At 33.2% G+C, this 19,831-nt stretch overlaps 3 protein-coding genes across 3 annotated transcripts; 2 read left to right on the top strand and 1 right to left on the bottom strand.

Moving 5' to 3' along the window:
* Positions 1–8,525: 8,525 nt before the first annotated feature.
* On the top strand, positions 8,526–10,296 carry LOC108831354 (14 kDa zinc-binding protein). Its single transcript, XM_018604904.1, has 5 exons — positions 8,526–8,684; positions 9,087–9,144; positions 9,523–9,612; positions 9,754–9,871; positions 9,973–10,296. The coding sequence occupies exons 1-5, from the start codon at positions 8,569–8,571 to the stop codon at positions 10,038–10,040; spliced, it is 450 nt and encodes a 149-aa protein (XP_018460406.1). The 5' UTR covers positions 8,526–8,568; the 3' UTR covers positions 10,041–10,296.
* A 133-nt stretch (positions 10,297–10,429) lies between these two features.
* Positions 10,430–11,330, top strand: LOC108831359 (uncharacterized). Its single transcript, XM_018604909.2, has one exon. The coding sequence runs from the start codon at positions 10,845–10,847 to the stop codon at positions 11,178–11,180; it is 336 nt and encodes a 111-aa protein (XP_018460411.1). The 5' UTR covers positions 10,430–10,844; the 3' UTR covers positions 11,181–11,330.
* Positions 11,331–17,011: 5,681 nt separating this feature from the next.
* LOC108831358 (uncharacterized) lies at positions 17,012–18,747 on the bottom strand. The gene is made up of 2 exons (XM_018604908.2): positions 18,717–18,747; positions 17,012–18,067 (listed from the first exon to the last, which is right to left on the bottom strand). The coding sequence occupies exon 2, from the start codon at positions 18,060–18,062 to the stop codon at positions 17,067–17,069; it is 996 nt and encodes a 331-aa protein (XP_018460410.1). The 5' UTR covers positions 18,063–18,067; positions 18,717–18,747; the 3' UTR covers positions 17,012–17,066.
* Positions 18,748–19,831: the final 1,084 nt, after the last annotated feature.

Raw genomic sequence — 19,831 nt, 5'->3', positions numbered from 1 at the left:
TTTGGGCTCTATCGAGGATTCCATCAAATCCAACGAATTTTCCGAGAAACTCTTTATTTGCGAATATGGATTATTTATTCTGGCGTGTCCCTCCAGTTATTGAAGATCATCATTTTGTTTGGGTCTTATGGTACATATGGAAGGCGAAAAACAATAAGGTGTTTAGCGACTTGGATATTGATCCACGGGAAACCCTTAAGTTAGCCGAAACAGAATCCCGTTTCTGGCTTGATGCGCAAAATACTGTTAATCAATCAACGGTGCAAACTACTGAGTTAGTGGTACAACAAATGCCGGCTATTCCAGGTCGCTGTTGTTTTTCGGACGGATCATGGAAGGAAAATGACAGGTTCTCCGGTCAGGGGTGGTATAGTACTCTGGCAGGTTTTGAGGGTTTGATGGGTGCAAGGAATACAAGGGCGAGTCTTTCTCCCCTACACTCAGAGATTGAAGCCCTTATCTGGTCAATGGAATGTAGGCGGAATTTAAGGCAGTTTAGTGTTACTTTTGCAACGGATTGCTCGCAGTTGGTGAAGATGGTTTCGGAACCTGATAAATGGTCAGCTTTTGCAAATTATTTGGAAGATATAAGGAGTCTACGGAGTAGTTTCACTGCTTCAGAGGTTGTTCATATACCAAGGACGAATAACAAAAAGGCGGACAGTCTAACACGTAGTGCAAAAAATCAATCGTCTTATGTCGTTCACATGGATGCGGATCCTCCAGTTTGGTTCACAGAGTCTATATGAGTCTGTATTTGCTGATAAAAAAAAAGGTTATGCAGGCACATATGTTATGCTTAGCTGTGTTGTAAATTCGCATGAGTTAACACTTAACACAATGATTTTGAAATAAAATTGACATAAATGCCACTTTCACTTATGTAGGTATTTCAATAGAGTTTTATATTATAATTACGTAAACATGAAATTTCATTTTTCTTTTTAACACCGTACTGTTCGAGAATATTTCATTACTGTAGTTTTTTTTAGAAGTCCACAAAAAATTTAGCCACGTGACAACAAGTTGCTATGCAAATTCAATATCAAAAATCCAAAAGGAGTTTTTTTGGTTTTCAGATTTTTTTTTTTTGAAGAAAGTCAGATATTTTGTTTCTTTATCAATCTGCCACTATAAACATAACTTCTACCAAAAAATAAATTTGTTAAGAAATTTATTTTCCATTATTATATATATTTTTACTATTCAAAGTTTAGTTGCTAAATACTGTGTGCTATATATATATATATATCTATATTTTTTGTTTTCTTTTTGGAAAAAATATCCTCATGTTTTGTCATTTGATCTTAATTAAGGTTTGTATTCGTTTCAGAGTATACGAGCATATGATCATTCTCAATTTTTTTTTAGTTGCTACATTTTTCCGCCAAAATTCTACTTTGATTTTTAGATTTTTTTTTGTTATTGTGACGTCTAGTACACTAACTGAGCTGCAAACTTTTGATCACCGATCTACAAATTCAGAATACAAAGCAACTATAATAGTAACTATCGAGCAATAGCTACAATAATGTAATGATGTAAGAATATCGTTAAAAGAACAAATTATTGTAAAAGAAAAAGAAATTTATTGTATAAAATGACAAATTTAGGAAATAACGTTGAGGGATAGCTACCATATAGTACCCCTCCAAAAGCCAATAACTTCTATCCAGATTGGTGCGCAGATTCATAAAATTAGATCCATTATAAATGCTCTTAAAGTGTAGTTGTTGTGTGTCAACTTTCTTTTTGGTTGTCAAGCCAAAGTTCAGTGTAACATAAAACAGTTGGAAAATTCATCATTTTAAACTACATATTTTAAGTCGATGTGATGTATACAACATTAATTTATTAGAACATCTAAAAATAAAACACTATAAAACACTAAATATGAAGTTTTTTTTGGCTTTCCAAAAAAGAACTTCGAAACTTCAAATTTGAAATTTTAAATAGTGAACCTTCAGATATAAAGTGTTTCAGTTTTTATATTTTAGTGTATTTTTTATTAATTAACATTAATGTAGTGTTTTATATATGTGCTATTTATTTATATAATTAAAAAATAAATTAATTATTATAAGTATAAAGACCATAATATAAAATATAAAAGAGTTTTGTAGTTTAGTTTAAAATTTTCATCTTTCAGAAGAACATCTTTAAATTTTAAATATGAAGTTTTGGAAATTTAAATATATAGTTAATTTTTGGATATTCTCTTAGACGAGCATTTTCTATTTTGAAAAAGTTCTCATAATGCATTTGTTGGGATTGTTAATGTCCATATCTAACTTTGTTTTGTTCGATTAATACGATATTGTCTATTTTTGGCTTTAAAGGCAAACCTGCATAGATATATTTTTGGATTCATTTCCAAAAGGCATCATACTAATTAGAGTTAGACTTCTCTTTATATATTAGACACTCTTAGTCTAAATTTTCAATGTGAGATTTTGTTTGATATCTCACATTCTCCCTCTCAAACTAAAGACCACATTCATCTCCGGTCCCACAACTGAATTTCTAGGATCCTCCGACTTGATATCTGCCAGATACCTCTCATTCCTAACTCGAAGGGTAACATTCATATCTCGAAGGCTATTTTTGGTCTTTTGTAGATTTCTCGTCAAACCGCTCTGATACCACTTGTTGAGATTGTTAAAGTCCATGTCCAACTTTTGATTGTCTGATTAATATGATCTTATCCACTTTGGGCCTTAAAAGCAAGTTCACATTGATTTACTTTTGGATTCCTTCCCAAAATCTTTATACTAATTAAAGTTGGACTTCTCTTTATATATTAGATACTCCTTGTCTAAATTTTCAATGTATGACTTTGTTTGAAATCTCACAGCATTAAATTGTTAAAGGATCTGATAAACTAAATTGTGAAAGGATCCGATAAACTAAATTATGAAAGGATCTGATAACCTAATAGTGGATTCTCTAGTCAATATAACATTGAGCATTGGTGGACTCATGCAATGCAAAAATCATAGAAATCATTCCATTAATCTGGACTCAAATAACATACAAGGATTGATGACACTTTACTAATAATGGAAAGTACTCGGTTAAATATGGCTATCAAGTTAAAAGGTGTATCCGGACTAAGGGGCCACCTTCAGTGTATGGGACATATGTTAATATTTCGAAAGTTTTTCTTAGAAAGTTCGTTGTCAACCCAAGATAAAGCACTTCATTTGGAAAATAGTTCCATAATGTATTTCGGTTAAGACAAAACCTACGGGAAAGAGATATTTAATGTAACACTCATTGTGCAAGACGTGGAGTAGTGGATGAATTTAATAAACTATGTGATTTTTGAAAGTCCAACAGCGATCCAAATCTAAACTATCTTAAAGATCCCTTCAAACCGAGAAAACTTCTCCTTGCCATCAATCTTTGCAAATATAGACTATCTATTTTGGAGAACTACCATGGAAAATCATTAATTTGTTTGGATATAGTGGTACATCTAGAAATAAAAGAATAATATGGTTTTCAATAATAAAAATACTAATCCCAAAGATATTCTTCAGCTGGTAGAAGCAGAATCAACACTTTGGCATAAGACACATGTAGCAAAGTACAAAGGATTATCCAGTTGACAAGATGGTAATTTTACCTAAAATAGTAGGCAAATGGTGCTTCCATTGATGGTTCATGAAAAGACATGAAAAAATTTCTAGGAACAAGCGTGGTATAGTATATTATAAAGTTTTGATGTATTAATGTGGGCAAGAAATATGAAGGCTATTCTCCACCCCTTTATTCGAAAATAAAATCTCTCATCTGGACAATAGAAAATATGAGAAATGTAGCATAATCTCATGTAACATTTGCAACGAATTATTTTTAATTCGGGAAAATGGTTTCAGAATCAGATAACATATCTTTGCAAAACACCTAGAAGATTAAGCTTCTGAAGAAGAGCTTCAATCATTCAGGATTCATCTATGCAACGCACAACAAACAGGCGGATTATATTACATGCAGTGCGCGACAATAACCGTTTTTTGTCATCCTCATAAATACAAAATTATCAAGTTAGTGTATATAATCTTAATTGAACTTTTTATGTTGTTGGAAAAGAAATTAAACTATAGTAATATGTTCGTTAACGATATGTTTTTTTAATATCAAAACCCAAATCTTGTATATTTTATAATATTAGCTTTTGTATTATCAGTCAGTAATACTCACTCTGTTTCATTATAAATGTCATTTTAATATTTTTTTTTATTAAACAAAAAATGTCACTTTATAATTTCAACGAAAATTATACTTATTTTCAGCTGAAAATAAATTGCAAATTACATTGATTTTATAAATAATTTTATTTATCTCAAATACTATTGATTATAGAAGTGTAATTAATAACAACTTACATATATTTCTGTCGCTTTTTAATATATGTGAAAAATGTCAAAGTGATAATTATATAGAAACGGAGGGAATATTGTTGACTAAAGTTCTGTATAATTGACAAGGTATATACTGTTCTTCAAAGGGATGATGACGGGAGAAAAGTCAATAAGAGAAGGTGTTTATAAACATTTTAACAGTGACAGTTTTGAGTATGCCCCACCTATTAATTTAATTGTCAACATAGTATTATTTTAGGACTGCATCTTAAATTCGTTGAAATATAAAACTCGTTCTGCCCTTTCTCAAGAAAAAATAAAATAAAACTCGTCATCAAGTTGTGTAGACAACTATTGTGTCTGTATATATGTACGCAAAAATAATTTAATGAGGGGGGCTATATATAGATAGCTACATCGATGGATTAATCACTACAAGACAACACCCCCAGCTAATGAGACGTTGTTTCTGCATGTTGCCGCTTGCACTATACTTTTACGACTTACCAGTAATAATGTCATTACCTATTTCATATATATAGTAACGCGTACTACTTGATTTAGAGCAAAATAAAAGGGCTGATTCCACAGTCTCTCATACGTATAGAAATAATACAAGATACTATAATACTTTAGTTTAATTTAAAATATAAAATTAGATCAATTAAAAAAAGATACATGTTGAACAAATCTTTCTATTTTTCTAGAGTTTGTCACATGAGATACGTATCTCTCCAATTCATTCTTTTTCTTCTTTCTCATATTTTTTTCTGCTCCTTTTTGTGCACACCTCATATTTTTTCTCTTTTTAAAAAAAAAAAAAAAAAGACAAGGTAAACCACAAGACCAGCCGTCAACGTTCCTCATATTTTTGTACTTATCTCATTTTTAATTGGCAAGAGACTTTTTAAGATACTATCAATAAGGATATTTTTAGAGCATCTCCAAACAAATATCTATTTTAAAGTTTACAAAACTCTATATTTGAAGTTTTAAAGTGTTTTTATTCCAAAACAAAACTTTAAACTTAATTTTAAAATTATTTGTATTTTACTCTATTTCTTTATATTTGTCGTAATTAATGTAAATCTATAAAACTTTTACAATTAACTAGCACATATATAAAATATTACAAAATATTAATTAATAAAATCTTACAATAACATATAAATTAAAATTATAAAATATATAATATATAATACATAATTAAATATCAAACTACAAGCACGATACCACATTATTTCAAAAATTATTTTCTTAATGCTCCATCTTCGGTTATACAAAAAAATTTGAACAATATTTTAGAGATTTTGGGGGATTTGGAGCAAATTTACCTAATATTTAAAGTTGTGTAATAATTATGTTTTCATGTACCTTTTCAAAAAAATATTAATTTTATTTTTGTAATCATGTTGTCTATTTCTAGTTTTAAAATAATATAAATTTTATTTTAGAGTTTTCTATTTCATTTAGTATGCTGAATTTATAAAAGTAAATCTAAAATATTTATGAGATATAAAAATTTTAAAGATTAAAACAATAAAATATAAAATATTTAAAAATCATAAATATGATGTGTAATTAATTATAAGAACCAAAGTGAAAATAAAAAGATTTTCAAGTAGTAAAACTTCAAATATTAAAATATAAAATTCCAAGTAAAAGTTTCAAGTAGTGAAACTTCAATTTGAAGTTTTGGAATACTTTTTTAAAGAGTAAAAACTCTATATTTGAAATTATAAAGTCTTTTTGGAGATTTTGACATTATCAATTGAATTAATATACATTAAAAACAGCTGATATAATTTAAATAATAGTAAAATAAATATAAACAAATGATGATTTGGTTTGAACATCTAATATGATTTTTTGAAGAATGAATGTGACAATTCATATTAAATATTACATATTTTAAAGAATTATATAATAACAGAAGTGGACAGTGGGGTATCGTATGTGTGCGGCCGGGACCAATAATCGTTCAAAGATCCGTTTTTCACCAAATAAGTTTGTGTTGCGATCAGAAGGAAAATATAAACAAGGAAAATTAGGGGGAAGCTTCATATATATCATATGATTCATATCTACAAGGATAAAATTCTCATTAGAAAAAAAATGGGTCGGGGAACATGATAAATAAGTGAGAAAAAGGCTAAAAAGGAAATTCAGTGGAAAATACCCAAAAAATAAATATTGATTTAAAGCTAAGGAATGCTTTAGAATATTTTTTTTTGCCGTAAAAAATGCTTTCAAGTAAAGATACTGATAGTAATGTTTACACCTATTTAGTTTAATAGGTTTTAAATGAGTTGTTTTATTAAGACCTATTTAATAAATTGGGTTCTACTTAAAATTAATGAGGACTCTATTATCCCATTTAACTTAATATAATCAATTAATTATCTTTTGTGAAAAATGTGAATTATCCAGTAGGAGATGATGTTCTTTAATCTTGTTCAGACTTGTGCAAGTTCTGTGGTTAGTTCAGAAGGAGTCGTCTATGGCTTTCTTTGCTGCTTCTCACAGACTCATCATTGTGGATCTCCTTGCTTGGTTTCGTTCTGGTCCATCTGGTGGATGGTGACAGTCATCTTCATCAATGGTGTGTCTGTGTGCTTCATGTTCATGCTCTCTCGTTTTACACTGGAAAGTGATCTTGCGAGTCATAGGTTCTGCTATCGGTTCTCGATTGCATAAAGTGTCGATACGGTTTCAAGAGTGCACTCTTGGCCTTTGGTGTCTACACTTGGCCAATAAGCACATCCCAGTGTCATAAGGGTTTGTTTGTATTTCTATGGCAGTGTGAGTTGGATGTGTTCCTATGCAGGTCCAAACGCTATTCTAGGCGAAATGTGGTGGCGTTTGCAAACTTGACTTTGGTTACAAACATTGGCTGGTCACCAAAATTTTTTGAAAAAATTACATAGAAATAAACTTTTAAATTTATAAAAATATTATTTTATTGAAATTTTTATTAAATCGTATATAGTCTCCAAAATTTCAAGACCGGGCATGTAGGTCTTCACCTGCATCTGCTAGTTGGCAAGAGACTTAATAATGCCTCTAACTCCGCAGAGATGAATGATAAACACACCCAAAAACTTATATACACATTGAATATATTTCTCTAGCCTTTCTGATCCATCCTCTAGACAGTTTATCCTCGTCCAATGGTAAAGACATGAGATCGGGATGCATAGTCTTGACTGTCTTGTCCATTTATCTGTAATATAACCACCTGAAGAATATTTTGAAATGTTCAGCCTAGTGGAACATAAACTCAATGCAACTCCATATGCTAAACTAACTGTGAGATTTACTTATTATTTTCGTACTTAAAATGTTAGTAAACGTCTATAGTTTTTGTAACCAGAACCAAAGAACCGAATCGGAACCAAACCGAAAGACCCAAAATCAGAACCGGACCGAAACCTTCAAATATCTAAATAGCTCCTATATTTTTATATCCGAAATAACCGAACCGGAACCGAATCGAGAATCGAACGGGTACCCGAATATATAAAAATATTAATTGTATACATATAACATAACTAAATAGTAAATATGTATCTATAATTTAAAAATATATTAAAAGTATCCAAAAATATTTTAAGAAAATTAAACTATTACAAAATATCTGAATTACGCGAAAGCATCCATATACTTTTATCTAAAACACCCAAAGTAATCTGAAATATCCAAGATTTTTATTATAATTATCCTAATTATTTGATATTTTATCTAAAATACCCGATATTTAACCCGAATTATATGAACTATCCGAAATAACCGAACCGAAACCAGAACCGAATGAAAACCAGATTTTTTGGGTATTTTTGGGTTCTTACTTTTACTATCCGAACCGAACCAAACCGAAAAAATCAAGTAGTAAATGGATTTTGTAGTCCCTACCGAATTACCCGATACCCAAAATAAACGAACCAAACCGAACCGATACCCGAAATACTATACCAACCAATGATCAAATTGGACCATCGGTTGTAACATCTATTATTCAATTATCCATGTCTGGTGGGCTTCGGGAACCCACTAAGCACAGTTGCACACGATCAAAAATGAGATTCAGACAAAAAGCCTCTATGACGTGGCGAGATATCATTGGTTAGAAGAAACAGATCGTCGTGATGAAGTTGTTTGCACAGTCGAAGAGGGATACGGTATAAAGAAATTTAGGGTTCACATGAACCAACACCAAAACCGAGTAGCGATTCTCTCTTCTCATATATCACCACCCGTCATGGCTTCAGAGAAAGAGGCTGCTTTAGCCGCCACTCCTTCCGATGATTCCCCCACCATGTAAAGCCCTTTTTTCTCTTCCTTCTTCTTCCTCTGGTCGATTTTGTTTTGATTACGCGTATCTTAGACTTAGTCGTGGATCGTAGATTGAAACTGAGATTGTTTGGGATGCAATCTAATAACGATAGAGTAAAAAAAATTGAATCTTTTGAGTGTATTGTAGTTTGTGAAAGTTAGTTATTTCCGACCGAACACTTTCTATTAGCTGATGTAAATGATTGAGTAGACTAGTTGTCGTTTTGTGCATAGAGAGAGTGAAACTGTTTTGCACAAGTCATAGATAGAGATAGAGATTCTCTCTGCTTTTATCATCTTTCTTGGAAGACTTGATTTGAACTGTCTTTTGTTGTGCTGAGTTGATGTTAACATTTATTTTCTTGGTTATGTTATTGGAACATTCAGATTTGACAAGATCATCAGTAAAGACATTCCATCCACCGTTGTTTTTGAGGATGACAAGGTGCCTTTTAATATTCTCTTAACTCTTTTTCTGTATATACTTCCTCAGCTTCTGGCATAAGTTTTTGTATGTTATGCATTTCAAGTAAAAGGTGGTCTCTTCTTGACTGTTAGGATCAGAGTAATTGAGATTTGATTGCCTCTTAAGGAACTTAGTGTTTGTTCCAGTATCCTCATGCCACTACTCTCTATTCTCAGCAACCGGATCTTGTATTTGCTTTTTAGTCTTTGGACATTACTTTGTTTAACTTTGTTTGCCATGGTTTCAATTAATCTCTGAATAGATTCTCACCACTGTTAGACCTTTTCAGTAGCTGTACATACTTCATTAGCACTGGTCCTGGCTTGTTTTTCTCAAATTATTTGAATGATTATGCAGGTCTTGGCTTTTAGGGACATAACTCCCCAGGGTCCTGTTCACATCCTCCTCATTCCAAAAGTGAGGGATGGCTTAACTGGCCTCTCTAAGGTACCTGATTCACTTACACCTCTCCAAGTTGAACCACTCAAACCAATCCAGACAGAATTAAAGCTAGAAAGCATGAGAATTGATGAACTTTGATCTCATTAAAAAACACAAGCTAATAACGTATTGCAATGCTACTTGCAGGCTGAGGAGAGGCACATCGACATCTTGGGCCGCCTTCTATACACTGCCAAGCTTGTAGCAAAACAAGAAGGCCTAGATGAGGGTTTCAGAATTGTGATCAATGATGGTCCTCAAGGCTGTATGTATTATTTAATATATATCTACTTACATAAGCATATATTCAGATAAAACCAAGGGACATCAATATTGATGCTAATCACCTTCTTCTGGGGTTTGCAGGTCAGTCGGTGTATCACATTCATGTTCATCTCATCGGAGGACGCCAAATGAACTGGCCTCCTGGCTAAAAAGATATCATCATCTACTAGTGATTCTTGTCCTGGTTATAAGAGGAACCCTACCCTGAGTTGCTATTGTCTTCTTCTGTCTTTATGAATAAAAGGCTTGGGACATAACTTTTTATGATTGAAATCTAAACCTTAGTCTATGGTATGAAGAGAATATTCGACTGTTCTCTTTTGTAGAATCCTCTTTTTTATTGTTGACTTTGTAAAACATTTCAATGGTAAAAAAGCTTTGAATAAATGAGTCAATAATGGAGAATCTTGGTATAATAACTACTTGTAGAAAATTAACTAAAGAATATGCCTTGTAATATTCTTTAGGCCTTGTATTTTTTTTTATAAATAATAAAGTTTGGTGAAAGTTGTAAACCAAGCCTAAAGTGTTTTATAAGCGTAAGAGTTTTTTTCAAATTCTTTATAATTTTTTGAATGTTCTTAATAAAATGAAGTTTTCCTTCTTTCATATATGTAGTTGCCTTTCTCTAAATACTCTTGTACTGCATATACACTTTGATCGTAGAAAACCTTTTTGTGGTTATTGTATGAGTTTGTAAATTGTGAATATATTGTATTGAGAAAAACAGAGAGCCATCTTTGAGGAATACAAAACACGCATGAACTGACCTTGTAAACATTCCACTACGTGTTAATGAACATCTACACATAATAATTATTATACAAGAACTTGGTAGTCACGTCTTTGCTCTTTTTATATGGTAAAGAAATGTTTCTTTCCATCTGATCAAGTCATCTCAAACAAATTCATCTCTCATCATAGGTTCCCGTTCCAAGTTAACGATCTGATTGATGGAGGAGGCGAAACCGAGGAAGAGTTTGACAGGCAGCAGCAGCAGAGAGTCATTGAAGACCAAGAATCCGTTTAGCCGTGTGCTGAATGAAGAAGACCAGAACAAAAGCAAGACAGGATTGTCAATGAGGAAGTCATGGTCCACGGACTCGCTTGGCCTGCTCGGTAACAGCAACACGTTGGGGAAGACATGCATCTGTGCTCCAACAAAGCACGAAGGGTCCTTCCGTTGCAGGCTTCACCGCACATCTGCCACAAGCCAAGGTGCAACAGCTGCTACGCAACTTCATCTACCAAAGCCCTTGCTTCCTTCTAGTCGTCTCAGTGACTACTAGTCTTTTTGTGTTGTTCACATCATGAAAATCAATATGGTCTGATTTAAGATTGTTACTGTTTTTTTTGTTATTCGCAAAAAACAAAATGGTGTGGTATATTTTTATACATGTGGTACACATTGTAACTCATGTGTTTGGGCATCTATTGTGTATGTTAATGCTGCTTTTTTTTTATTTTGCTTGGTTGATTTGGTTTGATCAATTAATAAGATAAGTAGAACAAGATTGCTAAAGAGAAAGAAAACAAAAGTATCAAGATTTGTTTACATGTAGAAACTAATGGTACATTTCACAATCAAACATTTATCATCTGCTAAATCAAATCCCAGTATCTTCACATGTCACTTCTTAATCTTTAAGAACCACCGAATACTTGAATGAGGATAATAGATATACCAAACCATAAAATACAAAATAAAGACATGTTGTAATTTCAAGAAATAAGATGAATGAAAGTACTAACGGATGCAAGGACATCAGTGGAGAGTCCAGGTTTGCTCTGAGATATCTCGTTTTTAATTGATTTCTTCTGTCTTAAACTTACGAATCACCCTAGGCGGAAACTGGTGCTGCTTCAGCAGTGCTACCTGATTCTTCCTGAATCTTTCGCTTCTATCCACCGCAAAAACAGAGAACAATACAAAACCAAACAGGACGTGTATGTAAGCAAACTCTTGAAAGTACTGATATAACATTATTTTAGCTTCAAATAGTTAGTTTTGCGTTTACAAGAGTTGGTACCTTTTTTAAAGTACTCTTTGAAGTACTGATATAACTAGGGCTGGGCGTTCGGGTACCCATTCGGGTTTCGGTTCAGTTCATTCGGGTTTCGGGTTTTCGGAGTCAAAGATTTCAGCCCCATTCGGATATTTCTAAATTTCGGTTCGGGTTTGGTTCGGATCTTTGCGGGTTCGGTTCGGGTTCGGATAACCCATTTAAAATGTTTTTAAATTTTCAAAATTCATTATATACTTTAAATTTTCAAAATCTATAAGAAAGATAATATATTACATATAAATTTTCATAACATATATGTCAAAATACCTTAATTTAACATATAAATTGGTTTTCTTTGAATATTTGGATAAATAATCAATAGATATTTAATTATTTTTTGTATTTTCAGTATACTTTAACTATTTTAAACATTTATTTTTGATTATTTGCATATATTTTTCGAGTATTTTGGAAAACTTAAAGATATCTTATATATTTTTAATATTTTAATATACATTATATATAAAAATAATTTATATATTTAAGTATATAAATTTATTTCAGATACATTTGGGTACCCAAAATACTTCGGTTCGGATCGGATTCGGTTTCGGTTCTTTAAATACCGAAATTTTGAACCCGTTCGGATATTTAATCAATTTTGGTTCGGGTTCGGTGCTACTTTTTCGGATCGGGTTTGGTTCGGTTTTTCGGGTTCGGATTATTTGCCCAGCCCTAGATATAACATTTTAGTTTTATACTAGATTAAGACATGCGCTTTGCGAAGGATGAGACTATTATTAAAATAACAAAAATTATTAACAATTCATGAAATATAAGTTGTTATATTATATTTTATAACATCAAAAATTATATTTGATAAACATTAATTTCATACAGAGAATATAGTGTTCATTAGTAATATGATTATGTTTTCTTAACTCAAATTGGATTTCTTCACTTACGTAGATATTTTTCAATATTAATAAAGAAAAAAATAATGTAATTAGATAACATAACAAAGTTGGAAACTAATAAAAATACGCCATAAATTTATAAATCACATGTCTCTTTTGAGTCAGTTAAGTTATATAATTTTTTTTAGTCAGTTTTTCAATCGACATATTAACGACGACGATGCCATGTATATATTGTTGAGTCAGTAATGTAACCAAGAGCATGCACATGTTCTGGTTATAAAACAAAAATCATAGTTGATGCTCCAAAATCTTTTACATTGTGTAAGTAAAGAAGAGAAGAGAAGAGAAGAGAGGAATTAGTGTGTCTTATTCCATGAATAATGTACTCCTTATATAGTGATACAATGAGAGGGTTCAGCTTGGAGACCAAGTACAAGTAAATCTTGGTGAGCAAAACTTCCTATAATCGACATCACAATAAATGTAAATATAACACTTCCCCTTGATGTCTATTATGCGCGTAAGATGCTGCCTCATTAAAAACCTCACCAGGAAAACCCAATGGGAAAAACCATGGTTAAGGGAAAAAGAGTGCAGCGCGCAATTACTTCCCCTCATGTGTACAGACGTCAAGATCCTTGAGACGACGTAATCCGATAAGATGAACCAACTTCTTGAACGTAGCAGTGGGTAGCGCCTTGGTGAATAAGTCAGCCAGATTGTCGCTTGAACGAACTTGAACAACACGAACATCACCATTCTTCTGCAGATCATGAGTGAAAAAGAATTTTGGTAGAATGTGCTTTGTCCTGTCTCCTTTGATATATCCATCTTTGAGTTGAGCGATACATGCAGCATTGTCCTCATACATGACTGTAGGGTCTTCTTTCCCCGTAGATAGACCACAATCTTCTCGTATATGTTGAATGACTGATCTTAACCATACACACTCGCGACTAGCTTCATGAATGGCTAAAATCTCTGCGTGATTGGAAGAAGTAGCTGCAATGGTTTGCTTCATCGAACGTCAAGAGATAGCAGTTCCACCACAAGTAAACACATATCATGTTTGTGATCTAGCATTGTGGGGATCAGACATGTACCCAGCATCTGCAAAACCAATCAAATCTTCTGTTGATGGATTAGGAAAGAATATACCCATGTCTTTCGTACGTTGAAGGTAACGAAGTATATGTTTTATCCCATTCCAATGCCTACGAGTTGGGCATGAACTAAACCTTGCCAATAGATTCACTGCAAATGATATATCAGGTCTTGTATAACTGGCAAGGTACATTAATGCCCCTATTGCACTTAAGTATGGTACTTCAGGACCAAGAACTTCTTCATCATTTTCTCTAGGGCGGAAGGGATCTTTATTCACATCGAGTGATCTTACAACCATTGGACTACTCAAAGGATGTGCTTGATCCATAGAAAATCGTTCAGCCACCTTTTCTGTGTAAGTTTCTTGATGCACTAAGATTCCATTCTTGAGGTGCTCAATTTGTAGTCCCAAACAAAATCTTGTTTTTCCTAGATCTTTCATCTCAAATTCTTTCTTCAAGTATTCCATTGTATGTGAGATCTCTTCAGGAGTTCCAAAGATGTTCAAATCATCAACATACACTGCAATGATAACGTATCCTTTTTCAAATCTCTTTATAAAGATGCATGGACTGATGGGATCGTTTTTATAGCCTTCTTTCAACAAATACTCACTTAGACGATTATACCACATACGTCCTGACTGTTTCAGTCCATAAAGAGATCGATTTAACTTTATGCTATAACTTTCTCGAGAATTAGAATTTTCTGCTTCAGGCAGTTTAAATCCTTCAGGGACTTTCATGTAAATATCAGTATCCAGTGGGCCATATAAGTAAGCTGTGACTACATCCATTAAGCGTAAATCAAGTCCTTCCTTTATCGCCAGACTGATAAGGAACCTGAATGTAGTAGCATCCACCACAGGAGAGTATGTTTCCTCATAATCAATTCCGGGTATTTGTGAAAATCCTTGAGCAACTAAACGTGCTTTGTATCTCACAACCTTACCGTTTTCATTTCTCTTTCGTACAAAAACCCATTTATAACCCACTGGTTTCACACCTTTAGGTGTACGGACTACAGGTCCAAAAACTGCTCTCTTTGCAAGAGATTTTAATTCAGCATCTATTGCTTCTTTCCATTTTGGCCAATCACTTCTTCGTGTACACTCTTCAATAGATTTTGGTTCATAATCCTCATCCATAAGATCAACTGCTACTTTGTATGCAAAAATATCATCGACGTCGATTTGATTTCGGTTCCATTTTATTCCAGACATGACAAAGTTGGTTGAGATCTCTTCATTATCAGGTACCTGAATTTCCTTGGGTGTCATGTTCTCTTCTGGAGATTTTTCATTCGTAGTTATTACCTCGGTTTCATTATTGCCAATTTCTGCTCCTTTTCTTTTTCGAGGATTTTTATCTTTAGAACAGACATGTCTACCACGCTTCAGGCGTGTCTTAGACTCATTAGCAGGTTGATTTTGTCCTTCTTGGACATTCATTCTCACTGGAGCATTTACAGCTGGGATATGTGACATGGTCACTTTCTTTGGGTCAGTAAATGCATCTGGCAACTGGTTAGCTAAGCTTTATAAATGAATTATCTTTTGGACTTCTAAGTCACATTCTTTAGTTCGAGGATCAAGATAAGATAATGATAATTCATTCCAGTTAATATCTTTTCCCAACTGTTTATTCTCTTCCCCTAATGTTGGAAAAACAGACTCATTAAAATGACAATCTGCGAATCGGGCCTTAAATAAATCCCCTGTGGATGGCTCTAAATACTTAATGATTGATGCAGAATCATATCCAACATATATTCCTAACCTCCTTTGAGGTCCCATTTTAGTTCGCTGTGGTGGAGCAATTGGAACATACACTGCACATCCAAATATCTTAAGATGGGAAATATTTGGCTCATGACCCATAATCAATTGTGATGGGGAGAACTGATGATTACTCGTTGGCCTTATGCGAATCAATGCTGCTGCATGTAATATAGCATGCCCCCATGCAGAGACTGGGAGTTTTGATTTCATAAGCAATGGTCTAGCAATCAACTGAAGACGTTTAATTAACGATTCAGCTAAACCATTTTGTGTGTGAACATGTGCTACAGGATATTCAACACTTATTCCAATAGACATGCAATAATCATTAAAAGCCTGAGACATGAATTCACCAGCATTGTCTAGGCGAATTGCCTTTAAGGGAAAATCTGGAAAGTGTGCTCGTAATTTGATCAACTGAGCAAGCAGTCTCGCAAACGCCAGGTTGCGAGTTGATAGCAAAGAAACATGTGACCATCTTGTTGATGCGTCAATAAGAACCATAAAATATCTGAAGGTTCCACATGGTGGGTGAATCGGCCCACAAATGTCTCCTTGAATACGTTCCAGAAAGTTTATTGATTCATGAATTATCTTGGCTGGTGAAGGCCTTATGATCAATTTTCCTTGAGAACAAGCAGCACATGAAAAATCATTGGGAAGAATCTTCTGGTTCTTCAGTGGATGCCCACATGAATTTGTGATTATTTTTCGCATCATTGTTGAACCGGGATGGCCTAACCGGTCATGCCAAACAGTAATGTTTTCAGTAAACTTCTGGTTTACAATGGCATTAGCCTCAATTGTACTAATCTTAGTGTAATACAATCCAGTGGAGAATGCTGGTAGTCTTTCTACTACTTTCTTAGAGCCATGGATAATACTTGTAATATGAAGAAATTCAATATTTTCTTCATTCATTGTCTCAATATGATATCCATTTCGGCGAATATCTTTGAAACTCAATAAGTTTCTTTGAGACTTAGGGGAATACAATGCATCAACTATTTCAAGTTGTGCTCCCATAGGAAGTATTATATTTGCTTTTCCAGAACCTTCAATTATTTTTGCACTTCCTGTTATAGTGCTCACACTTGCTTCTCTATTTATCAAATGAGAGAAATATTTCTTATTTTTCAAAATTGTGTGACTAGTTGCACTATCTGCCAAGCATAAATCTCCACCATCCATTTCTATTCAAGTAAATAAATAAAATAAATTATAATCTCATAAAATAATAAAATATATTAAATTCATTAATGCAAAAGAAACAACACCATAATAAATAAAAATCAAAAGCCAAATAATTAAAAGCTCATAAATAAATAAAAACAAAGCATCTCTTTAATAGTTATTGCTTGATCACTTTTTCTCTTCGTCAATGAGAAAATCGGAAATGTCAAGGTGGGTGGCATCAACCATATCAAAGTCTCCCTCTCCACCTTCGTACACCATATTTGTTTCCACATTCTTTCCCTTTTGTTTCACTGATTTTTGATACAGGTCAACAAGATGCTTTGGTGTACGGCACGTACGAGCCCAATGGTCTTTACTTCCACATCGGTAGCATTCAGTTGCTTGTTTGTTACCATCCTTGTTTTCCCACTTCTGGTGAGAGTTAGAGTTCTTAAAAGAAACTCCTCGGACTCGAATTTGACCATATCCACGTCCACGTGTATCTCCACGACCATGTCCACGACCACGACCGCGTCCACGAGTGTAGCCATTTCTGCGGCCCGTGTTGTTCTGTTTAGTCACATTCACTTCAGGGAATGGAGCAGAACCAGTTTGACATAGTCCATGATTTTTCATCAAAAGCTCATTGTTTTGCTCAGCCACAAGGAGACAAGATATAAGTTGGGAATACTTCTGGAATCCCTTTTCACGGTATTGTGTCTGCAGGACAAGATTATTTGCATGAAAAGTAGAGAAAGTCTTCTCTAACTTATCAGCTTCCGTGATTTTCTCTCCACATAACTCCAACTTGGAGGTAATTTTGAACAAGGCTGAGTTGTACTCACTTACGGACTTAAAGTCTTGTAATCTCAGATGTGTCCATTCATACCGAGCTTTAGGTAAAATCACAGTTTTCTGGTGGTCATACCTTTCCTTTAAGTTGTTCCAAAGGATTTGCGGATCTTTCACCGTCAAGTACTCATTCTTGAGATCTACATGGAGGTGATGACGAAAGAGTATCATAACTTTTGCTTTATCTTGGCTTTCAGCTTTATTTCCTTCTAGGATTGTAGCTTCAAGTCCCTTTGCACTAAGGGAAAATTCGGCATCTAATGCCCAAGCCAAGTAATTGTTTCCAGTGATATCAAGAACTTCAAATTCAAGACTAGTAAACTTTGACATGTTCACTGAAACAATAAAATAATAATCAAATTTCTTAAATAGAAACAAAAGAAAAGAAGAAAATATAAATATATACTTCTATATGTGTTAATGTGGAAAATAGACTCACGTGTAGGATATAAACATGATTTAATCAATGTGCAAAGTATGGTATGCGGCCGAGAAGATGAAATAAGATAAAGCATGATTTAAACATGGTTTAATCTAAACATGATTTAATCTAAGTCACAGCTGTAAAGATGAAACTATGAAAATATTAATTTATATGCTTGACTTTTATACGCAAGGACTGATGCAGCCGTTTTAATATTAACACTAATGCTACCAATATGAAGCCGTATGCATGTGAATAAAAGGTGTGACATCGAGGGTGAAGAAAATAATTATTGAAACAAGAACAATTGCGTAAAGGTGTAAAGAAAATACATGCGAGTGTAAAATATAATCATATTAAGCATTAGTTATAAACATCGACAAGATCTCTTTAAATCAAACGATTTTCTTTCCTTGAAACAAGGGTAGATCAATATTGTCGACTAAAGCTCCTAAGCTCATACTGGATATGAATCCATTCTTACAAACCATGAATTGATAATAAACATGATTTGAAGAAGGATTAGAAATAAACTGAAACTGTAAAAGAAAAATCTATACCTATTGGCTTGCTAGAGCTTCGTGCTGATAACGTGTTGTAAGTAAAGAAGAGAAGAGAAGAGAAGAGAGGAATTGGTGTGTCTTATTCCATGAATAATGTATTCCTTATATAGTGATACAATGAGAGGGTTTAGCTTGGAGACCAAGTACAAGTAAATCTTGATGAGCAAGACTTCCTATAATCGACATCACAATAAATGTAAATATAACACATACATATTCCTTTTTTAGTTTACTTCGTCGTCCAATTCTTCTTTTAATGACAGCTACAGAATGTAAAAAAACATCCCCTTACTATTAAAAGAGGATCAATTTGAAAAACTAACCTTTAGATTGTAATATATTTACAATGATGTCATTTTGGTGATGTGTCGGCACCACAGTTCTTCTCCACCTCTTATTAAAAATACCCATTCATATCTAGATTATTTACAAACAATGCAATTAGTACAACTTTAAATAAGGGAAATTTGGAGCCATGTACATAGTAGAAAAAATATTAACTCTATATCCATAAGAAGCTGATGGCTATAATATTCTCTGTATATTATGTATTAATGACAAAATTATTCTGCGCGTGTGTTTCATTGCACAAATGATTTTTTTTGTTCATAGACAGTATTTTTTAGTAGTCTGTTTGTTGTGGTAAGAATTACAAATGGAACAGAACTGTATCACATCATATATAATTTATCTGAAGAATAAAATTATGAGCAAGAGTCATTAAGAAAAAGTAGAAATGACGACGGCTAGAGAAGAAAACTTTTGGAGAAGATAAACAGTTACTATTGTGTTGTACTATTCTATTTGATAACATAGAATATAAATAATTTCTTAGTGTTTCCTCCTCTTTCCTCTCCCCCTCTCTTCTTTTGCAGTGTTTCTCCCCCCTCATTTTCATTTATCGTGGTAGGATATCGCTGTCATTTATTCTGAATCTATAGCTGATTTACATCGTGATATTTCTATGTATTAAGTTATCTATACTGTTTTAAATTATAGTATAGTATGATACATTTATTTTCTCTTCTTTTGTAATTTGTATCTCTTTCTCTACCTCCTGGTCTTTCTTACTCTCTACTTCATCAGTTACACTGTTTTGTCCTCTAACACCG

Source organism: Raphanus sativus, chromosome 4 (assembly GCF_000801105.2).
Source record: "Raphanus sativus cultivar WK10039 chromosome 4, ASM80110v3, whole genome shotgun sequence".
Taxonomy (NCBI): Eukaryota; Viridiplantae; Streptophyta; class Magnoliopsida; order Brassicales; family Brassicaceae; genus Raphanus; species Raphanus sativus.
The sequence above is the reverse complement of the archived record's forward strand: the minus strand, read 5'-3'. Positions and strand labels throughout refer to the sequence as shown.